This window comes from Tachysurus fulvidraco, chromosome 26 (genome assembly GCF_022655615.1).
Source record: "Tachysurus fulvidraco isolate hzauxx_2018 chromosome 26, HZAU_PFXX_2.0, whole genome shotgun sequence".
NCBI lineage: Eukaryota > Metazoa > Chordata > Actinopteri > Siluriformes > Bagridae > Tachysurus > Tachysurus fulvidraco.
The window spans coordinates 9121095-9138017 of record NC_062543.1 but is presented as its reverse complement, the minus strand read 5'-3'; the positions used below and the strand labels follow the sequence as shown (position 1 = coordinate 9138017).

At 35.7% G+C, this 16923-nt stretch overlaps 2 protein-coding genes and 1 non-coding gene across 10 annotated transcripts; all 3 read right to left on the bottom strand.

Annotated features, from left to right (window-relative positions):
- Positions 1 to 1861: 1861 nt before the first annotated feature.
- Positions 1862 to 3518, bottom strand: hspb15 (heat shock protein, alpha-crystallin-related, b15). The gene is made up of 3 exons (XM_027165505.2): positions 2565 to 3518; positions 2352 to 2415; positions 1862 to 2145 (listed from the first exon to the last, which is right to left on the bottom strand). Exons 1-3 carry the CDS (start codon positions 2911 to 2913, stop codon positions 2001 to 2003), a joined length of 558 nt encoding a protein of 185 aa, XP_027021306.1. The 5' UTR covers positions 2914 to 3518; the 3' UTR covers positions 1862 to 2000.
- Positions 3519 to 3647: 129 nt separating this feature from the next.
- On the bottom strand, positions 3648 to 14230 carry dab2 (DAB adaptor protein 2). Of its 8 annotated transcripts, XM_047809031.1 has the most exons (16): positions 14043 to 14230; positions 11160 to 11427; positions 10803 to 10942; positions 10523 to 10621; positions 10289 to 10420; positions 9482 to 9565; positions 8383 to 8406; positions 8245 to 8295; positions 8060 to 8122; positions 7903 to 7941; positions 6814 to 7371; positions 6064 to 6181; positions 4698 to 5327; positions 4420 to 4619; positions 4177 to 4266; positions 3648 to 3916 (listed from the first exon to the last, which is right to left on the bottom strand). In XM_047809031.1, the coding sequence occupies exons 2-15, from the start codon at positions 11329 to 11331 to the stop codon at positions 4204 to 4206; spliced, it is 2373 nt and encodes a 790-aa protein (XP_047664987.1). In that variant the 5' UTR covers positions 11332 to 11427; positions 14043 to 14230; the 3' UTR covers positions 3648 to 3916; positions 4177 to 4203. The 8 variants fall into 8 exon arrangements, with proteins under 8 accessions (XP_047664987.1, XP_047664988.1, XP_047664989.1 ...); XM_047809032.1 differs by lacking the exon at positions 7903 to 7941; XM_047809033.1 differs by lacking the exon at positions 8245 to 8295.
- Positions 7270 to 7383, bottom strand: LOC113655219. Its single transcript, XR_003443649.1, has one exon. It is a non-coding gene; the product is annotated as a small nucleolar RNA Z278 (small nucleolar RNA).
- Positions 14231 to 16923: the final 2693 nt, after the last annotated feature.

The following is a 16923-nucleotide window of genomic DNA, read 5'->3' as shown; positions in this document are numbered from 1 at the left end:
ATCCACATATGGAAGTAAAAATGGAGGAATTTTCGGGTTTTATAATTAGCTGTGGCACAACATGCTACATAAGCATTTTGGTTTGTCAACCAGTTGGTTAGCAGGGTTCTCATAAGAAGCTTTTTTACAAGCAGTGCCTTTGGTTGAGAGAAAAAAAAAAGGCCCACACCATTTAGTTTACATTTAGACTTGTGGTGTTTCAAGCTGCATACCATTATCAGTTATTAAATAAATCCATTGAACATTTTTATATTAAAGTACTCATTGTCACTCAAATGAAGATGGGTTCCCTTTTGAGTCTGGTTTATCTCAAGGTTTCTTCCTCATACATTCTTAGGGAGTTTTTCCTTGCCATGGTCAACAATAGGGTGCTCATTGGGGATAAAATAAAAATTTATATACTGATTTTATTGAAAGCTGCTATGACCGTTGTTAAACAGAAATTGAATTTAATAAAACAAACATTACTTCTAAATAATTTACTATTTTAACAAAAATTTTTTTTACTAAATACATTTACTAAGTAACAAACAGGCCACTATGTGCTATAGGTGTAATCTGACATGAATTCATAGTAACATGCTAATACACAGATACTCTAGACATGGCCAGTATTGTTCATGTCAATTGGAGACATAAATATAACCTTTTAATATTTAGATTGTTCTGGCTTTGTGCTCAAAACACATAATCTGAATATAAAATTAATTGACAGGAAGCTTATTGTGACACATTTACATAAGGGTATTGCTGTGCATAAATTTATAGATATATACACATACTCATAGATGCATGAATTGGTTAAGGTACCACTTTTATTCTGTTCTGTTGATTTCTTAAGTATCAGATTGTTTTGCCCACTAGATCAAATAGACTCTTGTCTGAATGAACATCTAAAGTGCTAGGTAATTTGCAGGATTTGGTGAATGAATCTGAAACAACTGGATTTACAGCAAGATAATTTATTAGTATGTGCATGTGTATGGCATTATTGATTACTGAAGATTTAGCTAAAGCAGCCTGACCATGAGTATTAGTCCTGTGAAGAGTTCTGGTTGAAACAGGGTTTATTAATTCTGCAAAGAGCTGAGCAGCTGACATTACCATCTATATCATGGCTCTCGATTCACCACAAAGATGTGCTGTCCTGTTCAAAGATGCACCAACGAGACACACACAAACAATATGTTCTGTTCTGAACTCTGATATGTATCCCATTATGTTGTGTGGATTTCAATATATTAACTACAGCTGTACTATTACTCTGCAAATTCACACTCTGCTTTTATTTATGGGATGTGAAATCAGTCAAGACTGGCCAATAGGTTGTGCATATTTAATTTTGAATCCTCCAACACTACAATGGCCAGTGTTTCTGTTTAATTGTATACCCCTGTATATAAAAAAACAGAAGTACACTTTTTGATTGCTGAAGTTAGTCATGGATTCACTTTTAAGCTTGGTAGAATCCTGACCCCTGCTGGTCAATGCAGTCATTTTGCCATTTGCCAGAGAGGGTGGCTGAAAAGCTGCACTGAATTGTTTTACAAGCATATTTTAGTATTCTAAATCTGTATTAAATAACCGAATATTGTACCATGATGAGATGACCAAATCCAGCTGCAAATACAATGATAAAAAGTGGGAAACATCAATGTACATACTAGTGTATGCAACTACTGAAATAAAAATTTAGTTGTGATATTACTTGTGATTATTAAGTCAAAGTGCAATAGGGCTGTAAAAGTAAGAAAGAAAAAAATTATTTTATAGAAGTTTATGAGTGCATGCCAAACTATTATGAACTGCACAATAGCTGCTGGTGCTTTTGTTGTCATTTAAATCCAAACAACTAATTCAATATCTTCTGATAAAGTTAATTTATTAAAGAAAACTCAATTTAAAAAAGTGAATATATTGTTTGTTACAGTGAATAAAGTAACAAAATTTGAATTGACCGACATTTTCAGTGCATTAAAAGCCTAAAATACATGTAAAACCTAATGTTTTTCCTTCATCTGTATTGGGATAGCAGTCTCCTTGGGACAACTGTTGGAAGAAACACCAACAGGCACCTCAACTAATAGAACCCCTTCTGGAGAAAATGAAAAGTTCATCTTTTGAGGATCAACCTCTGCAGGCAACCTGTCACAAGAAAAGCAAGTTAATCAATCTACTGACTATGAAAATGCTATGAAATTGCTAATACATTGGCATATATTTTACATTCAGTATTTTATTTATTTGTAATTTTTTTTTTGTTTCTTTTCCCAAGTACAATAAAAAAGCTGATAATGAGACACTGCCAAGTAACCATTAAGCATAATTTATTGGAAATTACATAATCTTACTTGTAATTCCTTGTAAAACTCCTTGAAATGGTCCCACGGTCCTTATGTCTTTCTTGATGCTTACCTTTGGATAAAAAAAATTAACTTAAATAGCCACCTAAACTAAACTAAATATTGAAATCAGTTTATTGAATAACAGATTATTTCCATATTCAATATAAGAGCCACAATGCCTTCAGGATTTCTTGAAAAGGTGAAGATTACAAGACATACCTGCTATTTCCAAGTAGCCCTCATTGATTTTGACACAAATTTCCTCTGGACAAAAATGACTAACATCTAAAGAGATTCTCCAGGTCTTACTGTCACAAGCATCATCTGAAAATTGTTGTCCATCTCTAGATGAAGGCGAGACCGTTGGACAAGCAGGGGTTACCAAAGGAAATGACAGAAATCCAGGGCAGGTTGAGGTTTCCAGTGTTTTTCTGGCTATGTTTAGCAAGTTACCATAATCTGATTCAAGGAGAAAAGGTGGTCCCCTGCACTGATCTAAAATACTTGCCTTCGGCCAGTCCTGGATTGAATCCCAGCTACCGTTCCGACTGAATAGGAGGCGAGGCATTTTAAAAATAAACTGGATAAAGCAGTTGGTTTAGTCTGATTTTACAGTATAGCTAGATCTACAGTATAGCAGAAAGTTAAGCTAATGATTTTTGTAGGATTATCACCTTGTCTAAACTCTTCCATAGCATGCTCTATTTATACTGTGGCTGCATGTTTCACCCTTTCAAAACACCTCACACCAAATCCCAAACATCAACAAAGGGTGAGGTAAAGTTTTCACTATGATGCTACAGTCTGACATACCCACAGCAAAGCAGTCCTTCCCATATTAATAGCTCTGAAGGGATAATGGCAAATTCTTGGCAGATGACAATAGATACTCTGGTGATGGTGTTCTCTTAATGGCCTCTGTAATCTAGTCACACATTAGTGTTCTTTAACTCACCATAGTAACTGCAAACTACCCTAGCTGGCCGGGAATAATTTGTGCCCTTTGTGTGTGAAAAGAAATTCAGTTCCCTTGTAAACAATAAGAGCCAAAAACAGGCTGCATAGAAAAATTACCAGATACCAGGACATGCCATTGTTAGAACATATTTTGCTGCACCTAACCTGCTTTATTTTCTTACAGTATAATTGCCCAAATTATAAGTAGCTAGTACTACAAGTAAATGTTCTTTTGAAAAGCAGTACTGAAAATGTCCTTGGGTAGCAATTTTAATAACCTGACCTTAAAAAGGCATACATTCAATACATGCTTTAATTTTCAAAAGAAAGGAAACAAGTCAAAGCACCATTTCATGCTTTTTTAATTCCAGACAAATTAGAGAATGTCCAGTTTACAAAATCCCTTAACATTGCAAGACCTATGCCATTTTACCACTTTCATTCATGTCCCACACAATTAGTATTCGAGTGATTGTTGCACTGGGAAAAAGAGAGTCAATTTAATAAGGGATAAACAAACTTTTTTTGATATAAAGAAGTGCTGGGTGCAAAACTTTGACAGTGGAGTGTAGACTGAAAGATGGGGTGCAAAACTGTTCTGCATAAAGAAGAACCTGAAATGAAGAAAATACAGGATTAATAAAAACAGGTAAAGCACAATTATAAACTATATTCTTCAGATTTTTGATAAAAAGAGAAATCTGATGTTTACACTAACACTAAAAGCATTTTGAATGGAGACCAGATTTAGTCAGAGTTTTTAATAATAAACTAGTTTTTAAAAAAAAAAAAAAAAAAAAAAAAAGCCTGAAGAGTGGAATATGACTAGGGATTTATTTGTGAGGTTATGCACTGATGCCAGAGTGTAACATACCTCACCAGGGCATGATTTTTAGAAAATTTAGGCAAAAGGATTTCCTCCAAAAGGATCTACAAATGCATCAGCTTTTGCAGCTGGGCCAACCTGCAAAGGAAAGATTACAATATTACACATCTAAATGAATTGTACCTTTGCCTAATGTGAAAACATTCTACTAGTTGTCCAGGCCTCATTAACACTGGTCACATTAACACCAATTTAGATATTTGCTTGTTTGGCAGTACTGTATCCATTTACTGTTGTAGGTGGTGCTAAAAAGCTGCTTCCAAAAGGATCATCAAAAAGACCAGCTGCTGGTAAAGGATCTGGGCCTGATGGGTATGGGGCAGGATTAGGCATGAAAGCAGCATCCAGGAGCACTCCTGAGGAAGGGGTCAAGCTTAGAACTGAAGCTGGGGTAGCAGTTGTAGAGGCCTGAAGTGCAGGTTTAGAAGGCTCTGAAAATGAAAAGATATTAAAAAGTGTAGATCTATCATATAGTTATATGCAAGCCAAAATTATGTCCAGGTTATTACCAATGGATTTTGCAGAGAGCTGGTTAATGTCAAAGTCATCATGGTCAGCTGCTTCCTGGGCTACACCAACTTTGTTGGAAAAGTACTGTTCAAATGCACCATTGGAGTTTTGGTCTGCCAGACTGCCACTTCCAGGTTTTGCCATCTGGAAGTTTTTGAACATATCCTTCCCGGTTTTCAGCTCCTTTCCACCAAGGGGGTCCAAAGCTGTGAAAGCATTTTTAACAGCAGGTATCTCTTCTTTTGTAGGGGGTGGTCGACGAGGCAAAGGAGGGACACCTGAAGAGGTGTTCCCTGTTTTTAGCTCTCCAGGAGAAGCCATTACAGGAGGAAACCCACTGGGCTGAAAGGGGTTGGATAGGGTGGCAGACTGGGGCCAGGCCATTGCGGTTGCTGGTTGGCCCCAAGCTTGAGTGGCAGCTGGAATGCCAAATGAAGAGGGCATTTGTTGTCCCCAGTGAGGTAATGGTGCTCCCCCAAATGTACAGGGCTGGGGAAGAGAATTTAGTGATGAACCTTGGACTGATGTTTGGATGGCAGAGCCCTGGATAGGAAACATGGACTGGGCTGGTTGAACCCATGGACCTGTTTTAGGAGCTTGAACAGATGGTGGTCCCAATGACCATGATGCTAAAATGCAGGAAGGGAACAATGTTTAAAAACACATGGTTCTGAATAAGTATTAAATGTTTATTCACTGCACCATGGCAATATTTGTACAGACAACGACAAAAACAGTGGCTCTTTTTTTGCTGGCAATGTCTACTCATCTCCTTCAGAACAAACTGAAGTTATTACAAAACATTAACCTAAAAGTGAGAATTCCTTTCAGGATAGAAATATCCCTATGCACAGGGCACAAGGAATGATTTAATGGGTACAAGTACAGCATTCAGTGTCACCAGAAGAGATTTAGAACCAATGAGCTAGAGAAAACACTCCACTACCAACATCTAAACATCAACTGTGTCAATATCTTTTGGAAGAATGGTGTTCAACCCTTCAGCACAATTCAGTCTCTATTCCAAGACTCATTTTAGAGGTTCTAGCAATTTGTAGTTACCAAACACCTTACCAAGTCAGTAACTTTTTTCCCCCATTTAATTTGTCCTTTCTGTATGTACTTCAGTTCAGTCAAACTAAAGTCTTAGTTCAAACTTTAAAAAGGTAAAGTTTATAGCAACACTGCAATTAATTCTACTGGCTGGAATAGATTAATTTCTAACCCAGAAATATCAAGTCAACACACACTTTGATAGAGTCCACCTTAGTGTCATTTTTACAATAAAAGGCCCACATGCATTCAGAGTATGAAAACCATTACACCTTGTTAGACTGACTAGAAGTACTAGAAATGTTCACTAACCAAGAGCAGGGTTGAACAGATCTGCTGGAACAGAGGAGGCAGACTGAGCAGTGGATGGACCCTCACCCTGAGCTGGTGATGCAAATATATTGGCCCCAAACATTTCATTTCCAGGAGACTACGAAGGGGGCAAAAAAAAAACCCACCCACATGCAAATTATATATAGACAACAGATTTTAAGGTTGCAATTGTATTAAAAAATTTCAGAATGAAAAAAAATTATATATATATATATATATATATATATTATATACATATATAAAAAACACACACACACACCCCTGAGGCATACAAAGCAGACAGCTCCACTTTTTATGCGTATAATCAGCACATTAAAGTCAACTGTGGTCATCAAAAAGCTCTTTAACCAGGAAGAGTCTAGTTTGAATTTGTTTGGAACATTTGTTAGTGTTGAAAAACTATAAATTGTAATTGGAAGCCCTTGCAACTGTTACCAGGAAAGAGGAAAATTTAAATTGGCAATATATGCACACTAACACTTGCTTAAATAATTTACACTTAAGGAGAATTAAGCATAGCCTGTTTTTGCATGTTGGGAGGATACACCAACAGACAAATAATAAAAATTCTAGCTCAGGATCAAACAGGGCCTGTGATGCAGCAATGCTACTAAAATTAAAACCAAGTAGATATGGTAGGAAAAGAAGCCTACAGTTTGAATAAAAAGCTATGTAATGACCACAAATGCAACCCATTACCAGGTTAAAAAACACCCTTTAAGCATTCACCTTCAGTCTCCTCTGTACTCGGCCACACTTAGAGCTTGGTGGTGGGGGGCAAAGGGCCATCACCCCTCCATTTTGCACAATAGGTGGCATAGTTTCACTTTTACAGAGGAGTGGAAATTGAAACACAGGAAGCAAAGAGTTGCTGAGACCATTACACAGTGGTGAAGTGGTTTGGGGAAGATGGGGTTTTGTTTGATTAATTAAGCCTGAAAAAGGGGGGGTCTGAAATGCAAGTGGTTGGTTACTGCCCGTCTGTGGGTACTGGCTAGAAGTCAGGCCATTACAAATGTGACTGCTAGATGCAGAGTCACCACAATTGGATGACAGGGGAGACACAGTAGAAATGGAGGAGTTCCACTTGCCACTGTTTTGAGGAAAGGGGTCATTATCAAACGGGACTGGACTGGGACTAAAGAATGCATCTAATGTGGAAGAGAAAGGGGCATCACTGGGTGTGTTGCAAGGAACTGATGGATAAGAGATGAAAGGATTGTCTTTAAGGTGGTTCTGATTGGTGTCAATCACAGGAGCAAACTCCAGCAACAAAACACTGTCCAGCTAATTTTGAAGAAGGATAGGAGAATAGGAATTCAGAAGATATGGTAAGAGTATGAAAAGTGCAGGAGTAGAGAGAGAAATCAATGGTTAGTCTTCCATGCTTTAGTAAATGGTTAAGGTAAAATCAGATGGTTGCCCAGTGATGCAGCAGTAAGAAACTAACTAATGGACTGCAATTTTTGTTTAAGTGGCCAGGACAGCAAAGTGAACAATCTTAAGATTCTTTTTTTTTTTTTAAAGAACCTTCTATCTAAATATACAGCATTTTTATTACTTTATATTCTTAAGGACTTCTGAACAAGATTAAGACAAAAGGATCAAAATGCCAACAAGCCATTAATGTAGATTTCACCCATTCCTGAAGCACAAAAGCAAGCATTTTCAGATGCTTCATTTTAGTACTAGCTGTTACAGTTTGCCACATGACTATCAATGCTTATTAGGATTTGACTGGAAAGACAAAGAAATAGAACTTCTTGAAAGAAAATCTGTGAAAGCTGCGAATTATGCACTAATCAAGAAAACAGTTACCCCTGTGTGATTTGTCCAAGCATCCTGATCACAAAAAATCTGGAGACAGCAAAATGTAAATACAAGCTCAAACCTGGTATGTAAATTTCATCAGTATTTTCAAGTATTGTAGTTATAAGCATAGAGTGGACCTTTTAGTGGAATAATCATATATTACCGTGGGAGAGTTGATATCCGGGGGTGTGGACATGTCCCCAAAAAGGTCCATCTGTTCCATAGTCTGTATGCAGAGACACAATGAATGCCTCATCCTTTTAAACAGACATTATTCAGTGTAATATATATATATATATATAAATAAATACTCCCTAAAGTTCACTGCAGACAAATCAAAAATCTTACTTTTACTGTTGCCACCTGACCATCCAAACTGAGCAAAGTATCACTTCCATTCTTTAAACAGAAAAATTATAGTAGAAAATATGAATGTATACAGGAGGGTGGGGGGATAAATAAAGAAAAATAAAATTAATTTGTTACCTCAACAACAGTACTGGTATCATCCTAAAACAAAAAGAAAAATGTATTATTAGTATTATTAACAAGGCTTTTTTTGTTTGTTTTTTTTTTTTTAAAAGGGGATGCAAAAGGACATGTTTTAGTTTAAAGCACATTTAGCAAATAACCACTAGAGTGCAATATAATCACATTGTTATTCAGCCAACCTTTTATTTTTTAATACAGGCTATATTTTTATCGAACCTTATTTGTTGAACAATTACGTGCACTTCTACTGTAAAAAGGGGGCCAGCAAATTCTACTACATGTGACAGTGATGCCATGGAGTAAGGGGTGCCAAGCACCTACATTTAATGGGACAGTGTGCACAGCAGATAAACATTTGTATGCCACAAGGGCAAATTGCACTTTACCTGACAACACTGAAATTCATCAGAAAAAAAAAAAAAAAAAAAAAGTGCAGCCACGAGCCCACGACCATGTACAAATGCTGATTAAACTAAATTACTTCTACATAAACAGCAAAGCAGTGCCCGCCACATGATCAAATCTGTTAAGCTTAGGCATGATCAAAAAAGCAAAAATGTAACACAAAAACTGCTAATATCTTCAACAATCTGAGAATGACACCTCTGCATGGGGTCATATTTATGTGCTGAACAAAAGTCTCACCACCATGAATCAGGTGACTTTGCCATAAATTATTCTAGGCCATCAAAGTCTCTGGATTAGTCAACATCTAAGCTGCCCCCTTGTAACAAAGCAAGGTGTTATAGTTTCTAAAGTTAAAGAGCTAAACGTTAAATAGATTTGCTTCTTGTAGTGCATGTTCATTTACTTACAGTATTTATACATATAAGCCAAATCAATTGGATAATCAGAGTGACCATTGTAGAGCATTATAAATTTGCTGAAGGAAAAACAAGTCCTGTGCTACAATAATGTGGGTAGAAAAATATAACTAAATAAAGAAAGGCGACACACGATTGCACAATGTTACATGTAAATGAAAAAAAAATTACATTATCTTTCAAAATACTTGGGTATCAAATGCATTAAATAAAAACTTGTGCAGTTGAAATACACATTCCCTGCCAGCATTAGGAAGCAGTTACTGTACCTTCTGTGCAGCTTCAGCTTCTTTCTGCCTTGTGTTGAAAATCACCTGGAATAGATCTTTAAGATCAATGACCAGAGGTTGTGCCTGCAGGATTGTCAAAAAGAAAGTGTTACATGTTTTAATAAAAAGGTGTAGTTTGGGAATTAAAAGTTTTTAAAAAGTTTCTAAATTGTAGGTAGATATTTAAGTATGGAGATATACAGTACAAATTTAGTATCACCTTAGAATAATACGTATATAAAATCAATTGCACATCATTCTCATCAGATTTATATTTTAAATGCTGTTGTTTACACACCAAACACAGTATACTGGTCAGCAATAGCTTTATGTAGCGCTCTTGTAAAGTAGTGTCAGTTTGTACAGTCGCCAATAAGCTCTTTTTGTTTTTCAAAAACTCTTTAGCCCTTAATCCCATGCTGTCTGATGCAGCACCAGGGTCCTTGAGAAATGTTTAATTTAATGCATTTTGCAGAAGCTATGCATGGCTGACATGACACGAAAAGCCTCTTGAATTGACTAAACAGCTGTTGAATTTTTTTCTAAAAACAAAATACTGGAATACAGCATTTTAACCAAGCCACACATTATCCACACAGCCTAATGCTGGCCTTCGGGAAAAATGTGGTTTCTGTTCCATGCCAAATAGGTCATACAATTTAAAAACCACATAAGCAAGTCTATTTGAGTGTGTCAAATGCGGTTTTACACAAGTGCGCAACTTTTACATGTTCCTAAACAACTGCTAGAAAATATCCTAAATAAATAAATGAATAAATAGCATAGGGTCCATGAGCCAGCAGAAACCTGCTGAGTTGTCTTAATGGCAAAGAACTGATGTTGGCCCTCTGCCCCACACACATATCCAAACGCCCGATTATCCGTGAGGTCACGAGCAATAAAGGAGATCTTATTCACTGCATGCTCATGCTCAATCACCTGCAGGTGGAAAAATTAAATATGAAGTCACATAAAAATGCATTTGTGGATATCAGGATATTGGAAACAAATGACCAAGAAAACCATGATTGTGTGTCTTACACCAGTCTTTTCATCAGTTATTTTAATTCCATCTAGAGAGATGTTCACCCAGATTCTTTGCTTGTGTTTGCCTTGGGAACGAGCAGCTACGGCCATGCCCTACAGAACACGCACACACTTGACTACATTACCACAGAAGTGCTAAATATAGCAGTTAATGTCTATTAAATTAAAATAGTTCAATGCAACACTGAGCTGGTAAACTGTTGGCTTTGAGATACATCTCAATTTTAAAATTAAACCACAAGAACTTTTGACAGCAGCCATTTTGGATCTGTACCTTTAGTTTCATCATGGAGTCCTGACTCATTTTGTCCCCTCGAGCTTCAGGCACATCATCAATGCCGATCAGTTTAGCTTTATATCGAACACCATCCCCTTGAAACCTGGCCAGCAGGTACTCATCTGTCCTCTCTGGAGCTGAAGAAGAAGAAAAAAAAAAAAAAAAGAAGATCAACATAAACAATAATGCAGAGCACGTGGTAATGAAATCCTGAAACATTTAGGGTGAGAAAGCAGTAATCCAGACATGGACCTCCATTACATTACACAGAGAACTTTAGAAATTTTTGAAAAGCTGAAGAGACTCATGCCTGATATGTATATATATAAAATAAATAAATAAATAAATCCATACCTTTCTTTTTCTCTCTTGAGAAAAATTTGCTTGCGGTTGGTGTTGAAACTGCAGTTGTAGCTGTAGAGTGTTCAGTTACAACTGTGTTGGTCTCAGTGGAAACAACAGGCAGTACAGGGTCAGTGGTGGCTCCTGCAGGGGCTACAGGTACAGGCTGTACTTCTGTTGACATGGTAGGAGCACTTTGGGGCAGGAAGAAAAGGACCTCAAAACAAGCGAACACCTGCAGTTACACTATTCAGCAACCACACATCCTCAACACTGGGCTCTAGGAGAAGGGAAAAGTGTAAAAAAGTGTGAAAAGAACACTGCTATAGGAATGACAAATGTTAGATTTCCATTTATTTTGCACTTCACATTGACCAGAAATGTCAGTGTTGACTAATTTTCCACATGAATAGAGAACAAAGAGTCTTTGTAGCACTTAGCATTGGGAGCAAGTACGAGAATAAACTTGGGTGGTTCATGCACTTAATTCTAGAGTCAGCAAGAAAATGTTTCCTGCCTTTTTGGCAAAGGAAGAAAAAGAAAAAAAACAATTACAGATTAGAATAGATATATGGAAAAAGCTGACAGAGTCCCCCCTGACCAGACACCCAAAGACCTCTTAGAAAACAGTTAAATTACAACAGCCTTCCACAGAAGTTCAACAAAGCATCAACATAGTCCATTTAAATATCGATTTAGTCGGTACTTTTCTTAAATACATTGAGAGAGGAGCCAGGTGAAGATGAAATAATATTCATTTATCAAATCCCTTTAAATAAAGGTTTCTATTTACATAAATAAGATACCCTAGTCTGTTGAAGCATGTAAGGCTGAGCAATGCATGTAATGTTAAAAACATCCAACTTAGCAATGGTGTTTTTTTTTGTTTTTTTTTTTTTTTTGGGGGGGGGGGGGGGGGTCCTACCTTTAAATGATGTGCTTGGCTGTTCAGTATACCGAGATGTGTTAAGAATTTTATGGTCAAAGTTTGGCCATGTTCAAAGGTTAACCAATCATATTCCAAGTACTTGTCTTATGATTCTTAACCTCATCAGAATTAGTATATTGATAGTCAATAGCTAATAACACTTTGCATTCACATTTACCACCATCTTCCAATCAGACCTCTACATTTTGGATTTGTACCAAAGTGCAGATAAACTGCAAGTGAAGCATGTACTTCAGCTTATCATTAAAGACAACAAGGAGCAAGCAATAACACTTGAACTCATAAAATTACAACCGGATCTAACACTACCTGAACATGTCTAAATCTTGTGATGTTCATTTGCTGTGGTTTTAACATTAACCCAAGTTTCTGTTCAATCACATGAGCACCATCATTCTTCAGGGTCATGCTAACTAGGGAATTTATGTTAACATTAACTTCTGGGAAAAAAAAAAAATAGGAGACAACTTTGTACAAATCATAGCCTGTCATTATTAAGGGAAAAACAAGATTACAAAATTACCTGTTAACACAGTAGTGCTAATTGCATACCGGAACCTTGTTATTGGTCAGGCACAAGAACATACTTAAAACATCAGTACATAATTTTTAGAACATTAGAAGATTTAGAGAAGTAACAAGCATGAGGTTACATCATGTGCTACTTCATACTCATTTAATGTGCATGGACTTGCCACAACTGATGTTAGTAACCATACCTTTAACATTATATTCTTCTGGGAGGAACCTAAAGGTCACTAAAGCACAAAAGGTCACATGTAGTGACATGGAAATAAAGTACCCTATATTTATTGTGCTGCACAGATTTTTCCTGAAGTGTAGTTCATAAACTTCTATTACTATTTGTACTTTAGTCATAAAATGTTATGCACAACATTTTATCCCACTATAATCATGTACAATATATTGTTAGAGCAATAATCCATCTACAAGGTGGCATCAAAAAAAAAAAAAAAAAAAAAAAAGTGTGCATATTTGTCTTGGTTCTGGCTGTTCAGTAACAAAAGATAAATGATACCAGTTGCAGTTCCTTAAATTGCAGCAGTCAGCATAGGTTTAAGGTGCTCATAAATCCACCACACAGTTCTGCATCAGTACACTAAATAGAAATGTTTACCTAAAAAAGGTTAAATGTTAACAAATTTATGCTGCATCATTACAAACAGTAGGCATGTAAGACAGGTATAGATAAAGTTATAGGGAGGACTAAAGCTACCAAAATATTGGTCAACTTTATTATTAGTAAACACTATTTAAAAATAAACTAGGAAGGTGAACGTTTGACAAACTGAGAATCCGATAAACCAGACTAATTAACAAAATCAGTCAAATTTGATCAAAAGGTTACTAACTAACCTAAGTAACTAAGGTTACACAGTAATATTACTGTGGATGATAGTGTAATATTTTTCATTGTGTACTAGTTTACATCGTCCCCTATTACTCCTGAAGTTAAAATCTTTAACATTAATTCATAAGCATTAATAAGCTATTGTGTGGAGTCAGGTGTGTGCCAACAATACTACATGCAAAAGTACAAAAAAAAAAAAAAAAAAAAAAACCACGGTGAAGATACACCGCGAAAAAGATGACAATTTCAGAAAGTAAAAATGAATTTAAATAAATAAATAAATAAATAAAAATTCATGTGACTCATTTAGTGTCTGTAAGTATTCAAGGTTCCTTAAAATTAGCAGTGTTGAAATTTATGGAATTGCAAAAGTTTAGGGCATTATAAACACACACAAAAAAATAAAAAAAATCACACACACACACACACACACACACACACACACACACACACACACACACACACACTACATACATACATATATATACACACACCCCAAAGTTTCCTAAATCTCAAAATACCAATGGTTTATAAGAAGAAATAAAAGGTTACAGAAACCTGCAGCGCCATTTACCTGTTTAGTTTTAGTTGCCGACTTCCATATAAAAATGATGTTAAAGTGGCTGCAACACAGACCAAGATAGAATATTGCTAGTTTGAGGTTTAAAATTTCCAAAGGACCACCTTGCACAGGCCTGGACGCCTTACTCAACTAATCCACAGCTCCTGATTCACTAATTTGAAGAGTCGTTTCCGCTCCCACAGGTGTCGCACTTATAGGGCTGCGACAGGGCTGTCTACTGGGTTGCCAGATTCGGCTTAAATATATCGGTTCAATAACAAATTAATGGATATTGCGGGATGAAAAAAGAACAAAACAAGTATATTCTACAATCGTATCTGACCCTGGCAGTGCGAAATTTTTCCAAACATTCTGCTTATGTTTAAATGATGTCACCCATAATGTATTTTTGTAAAAATGAATGATCACAAGGTAACTTTTACTACTTTGGAAGGTCATTGATTTGCATCTACCAAGTATTTATAGTCATATGTAAAAGGCTGGAACTATTTTTTTTTCTTCTTCTTCAAACTAAGGATCAAAAGCTATATCTTTGACTAAAATCTATATTTGTGTATAAGTTAACCTAAGCAAGTTTCATTGTGGGTGAAAAAAAAAAATCTCTTCCTCTCTCTGTGTTCTGTCCATCCTTCCTATCCTTCCTTCATTTCTGCTGACCATGCTGACCCTAGCTTTCAGGGGAGGTGCCTGTAAATCCCACAATTGATAAAGATAGATTTAACTAGATAAATATAAATATTATGTAGCTTTTAATGAAATTCATGATTTAACCATGGGGAATTAAACTATAAGATAAAATTTATTTTATTAAATAAAAACAGCATTGGCAGTGGATTTTGTATGGTTTCAATTCATCTAGGAACTAATTATTGAATTTGCAATGTTTTAATTTAATCTAATCTTTAAAACTTGTATTTGACTTTATTATATTATGATATGCAGTTAGTACACTTTGTTTCTATGAAAAAACCTTATGTGAATTCAAATCAATCAAACTGCAATTTAAATACCTGACAGCCTTAACAACTGAATAAACCCACTTGCACTTCCTTGCCTTACACCACCATAAACTGCAGATATACAAAGTGCCTCCAGTTATAGAGTGGGTAACTGTTTGCATGATGAAATTCATGAAAAAAAATATATAAAAAAAAGATAGAAAAATTATATCTTGTACTCAGATATAATATCTTAAAGTAGTTACAAATAGCTGCAGATTAACAAACATGATGTAAAAAAATCCGCTCAAAATGCATATGAATCAAATGGTCATGTGAAGATGAGAACAGAGCAGTGTCTAAAGAGCATTCCTAAAAATGCAAAAACAGGAAACTGTTCCAGGGCAGCTTGTTTCCCTTCACATTTCCTGAGGGGAAGTTTCTTAAATCAAAAAGTGTGGTCCTCAGCACATGGGAGATGTATAAATGACAGGATCTATGTTGTTAGGCCTCAGTTAGAGCAGACCAATCCTCTTCTTTGACCTCGATCTTCAATTGAGTCATTTTGTTTGGCTGCAATTCTACTTGAAATTCCTACTTGAGTGCTGACCTTGCAGAAATGTCCCAGTGATGGCAGCATTTTTTTTTTTTTTTTGTAATTTTTTTTTCTGATCTGTTGCTGTTATAACTTTCATTTGGACGGTATGGGTTGCACTGAGCAAATACACCTAGATAAAACAAAAGAGGTTATATATATATATAACTAATAACAACTAATGTTCTGTATATCCTCTTACTAAAATAATTATTTGCTGATAATTTAATATTGTACTATTGTACTTTAGGCTTTAGAAAATATTTTTGGTGTTGGTTAATCATTCATGAAGGAAAGTCCGTCTGCACTTTCTAGTACTATGTACTATGGATTAATTGCATGGGAGATCTTCATGCTCATCTGTTGAACAACTGTTCTGTAACAGGAGAATTCAAAGCAAGAATAGTATACATATGTTACTTTACCCTATTTTACACTATAGTCTGTTTAGCTGCTGTGTGTCGATTTGATGATGACCTTTAAACGGGCATTATAAATAAAAGTTATCTCAACATTCTTGAAAAATCTAATCAGTAACAAAATCTCAAGCCCAACAATATACACAAATAGAAAATAATTAGAAATCACAAATATAAAAAGAGAGGGTCTTGTGGACTGAGCTGTGGACAGAGTCCAGGCGGGTTGAGCTGGCAGATAAAGCTTGATTAGTCTCATCTGTGATTTGTGTAGCCTTCCTTGCCAACCTCACACATCGTTCTATATACACACAAAGAAATCTCTGACAAGATTGAGTAACCTAGTAGATCAGTGCCTTTTGGACTTTTGTTTGTTATTGAGCTGTTTAAACTGTTTGTTTGATTTAGTCTTTTCCCAAAACTGACAGTGATTGGCAAATACTGTATGGGGATTGTGACATTTTTCCCAGTCCCCTGCTGTTCTAGTCACTTCATTTCATCATTTCTGGGAAGGACAAAACCAAACACACAGCCTTAGTGTAACGGTATATACAGCTCAATCAAACACATTCAATGCATAAATAATTTAAGTGAAATAGCAAAGAACTCATGCACAGAAGGTTTCTCAGTTCTAGATTCAAACATATTAAATAGTCTGATGCAAATAAATAAACAGTGTGTTAAAATAGTTGTTACATAATACATTACTCAACACATTTAAAACTCATAATGACAAAACTAATAATGTTCTCATGAGCATTCTTAACAGCAGTTCCGTCTTCTTTTTTTTTTTAATTTGGAAAAGTAACTGCATATAGATCGTGAAATTATACAAATATAATTGTTATACAGACAAAAATAATAAAGACAGCATGCAAACATTTATCTATTAGCTCTGGTCAATTATTAACACTTGTCCAATC

What these genes read in the sequence shown, in the direction of transcription:
- hspb15 (XM_027165505.2), bottom strand. Translation starts at nt 2,913, where the DNA reads ATGCCTCGCCTCCTATTCAGTCGGAACGGTAGCTGGGATTCAATCCAG. An exon ending in GGGCTACTTGGAAATAGCAG is followed by an intron (nt 2,416 to 2,564) that starts GTATGTCTTGTA and finishes TTTTATCCAAAG; the next exon opens with GTAAGCATCAAGAAAGACAT. An exon ending in AGTTTTACAAGGAATTACAA is followed by an intron (nt 2,146 to 2,351) that starts GTAAGATTATGT and finishes TTCTTGTGACAG; the next exon opens with GTTGCCTGCAGAGGTTGATC.
- dab2 (XM_047809031.1), bottom strand. Translation starts at nt 11,331, where the DNA reads ATGTCAACAGAAGTACAGCCTGTACCTGTAGCCCCTGCAGGAGCCACC. An exon ending in TAACTGATGAAAAGACTGGT is followed by an intron (nt 10,421 to 10,522) that starts GTAAGACACACA and finishes TTCCACCTGCAG; the next exon opens with GTGATTGAGCATGAGCATGC. An exon ending in ATACCAGTACTGTTGTTGAG is followed by an intron (nt 8,296 to 8,382) that starts GTAACAAATTAA and finishes TTCTGTTTAAAG; the next exon opens with AATGGAAGTGATACTTTGCT.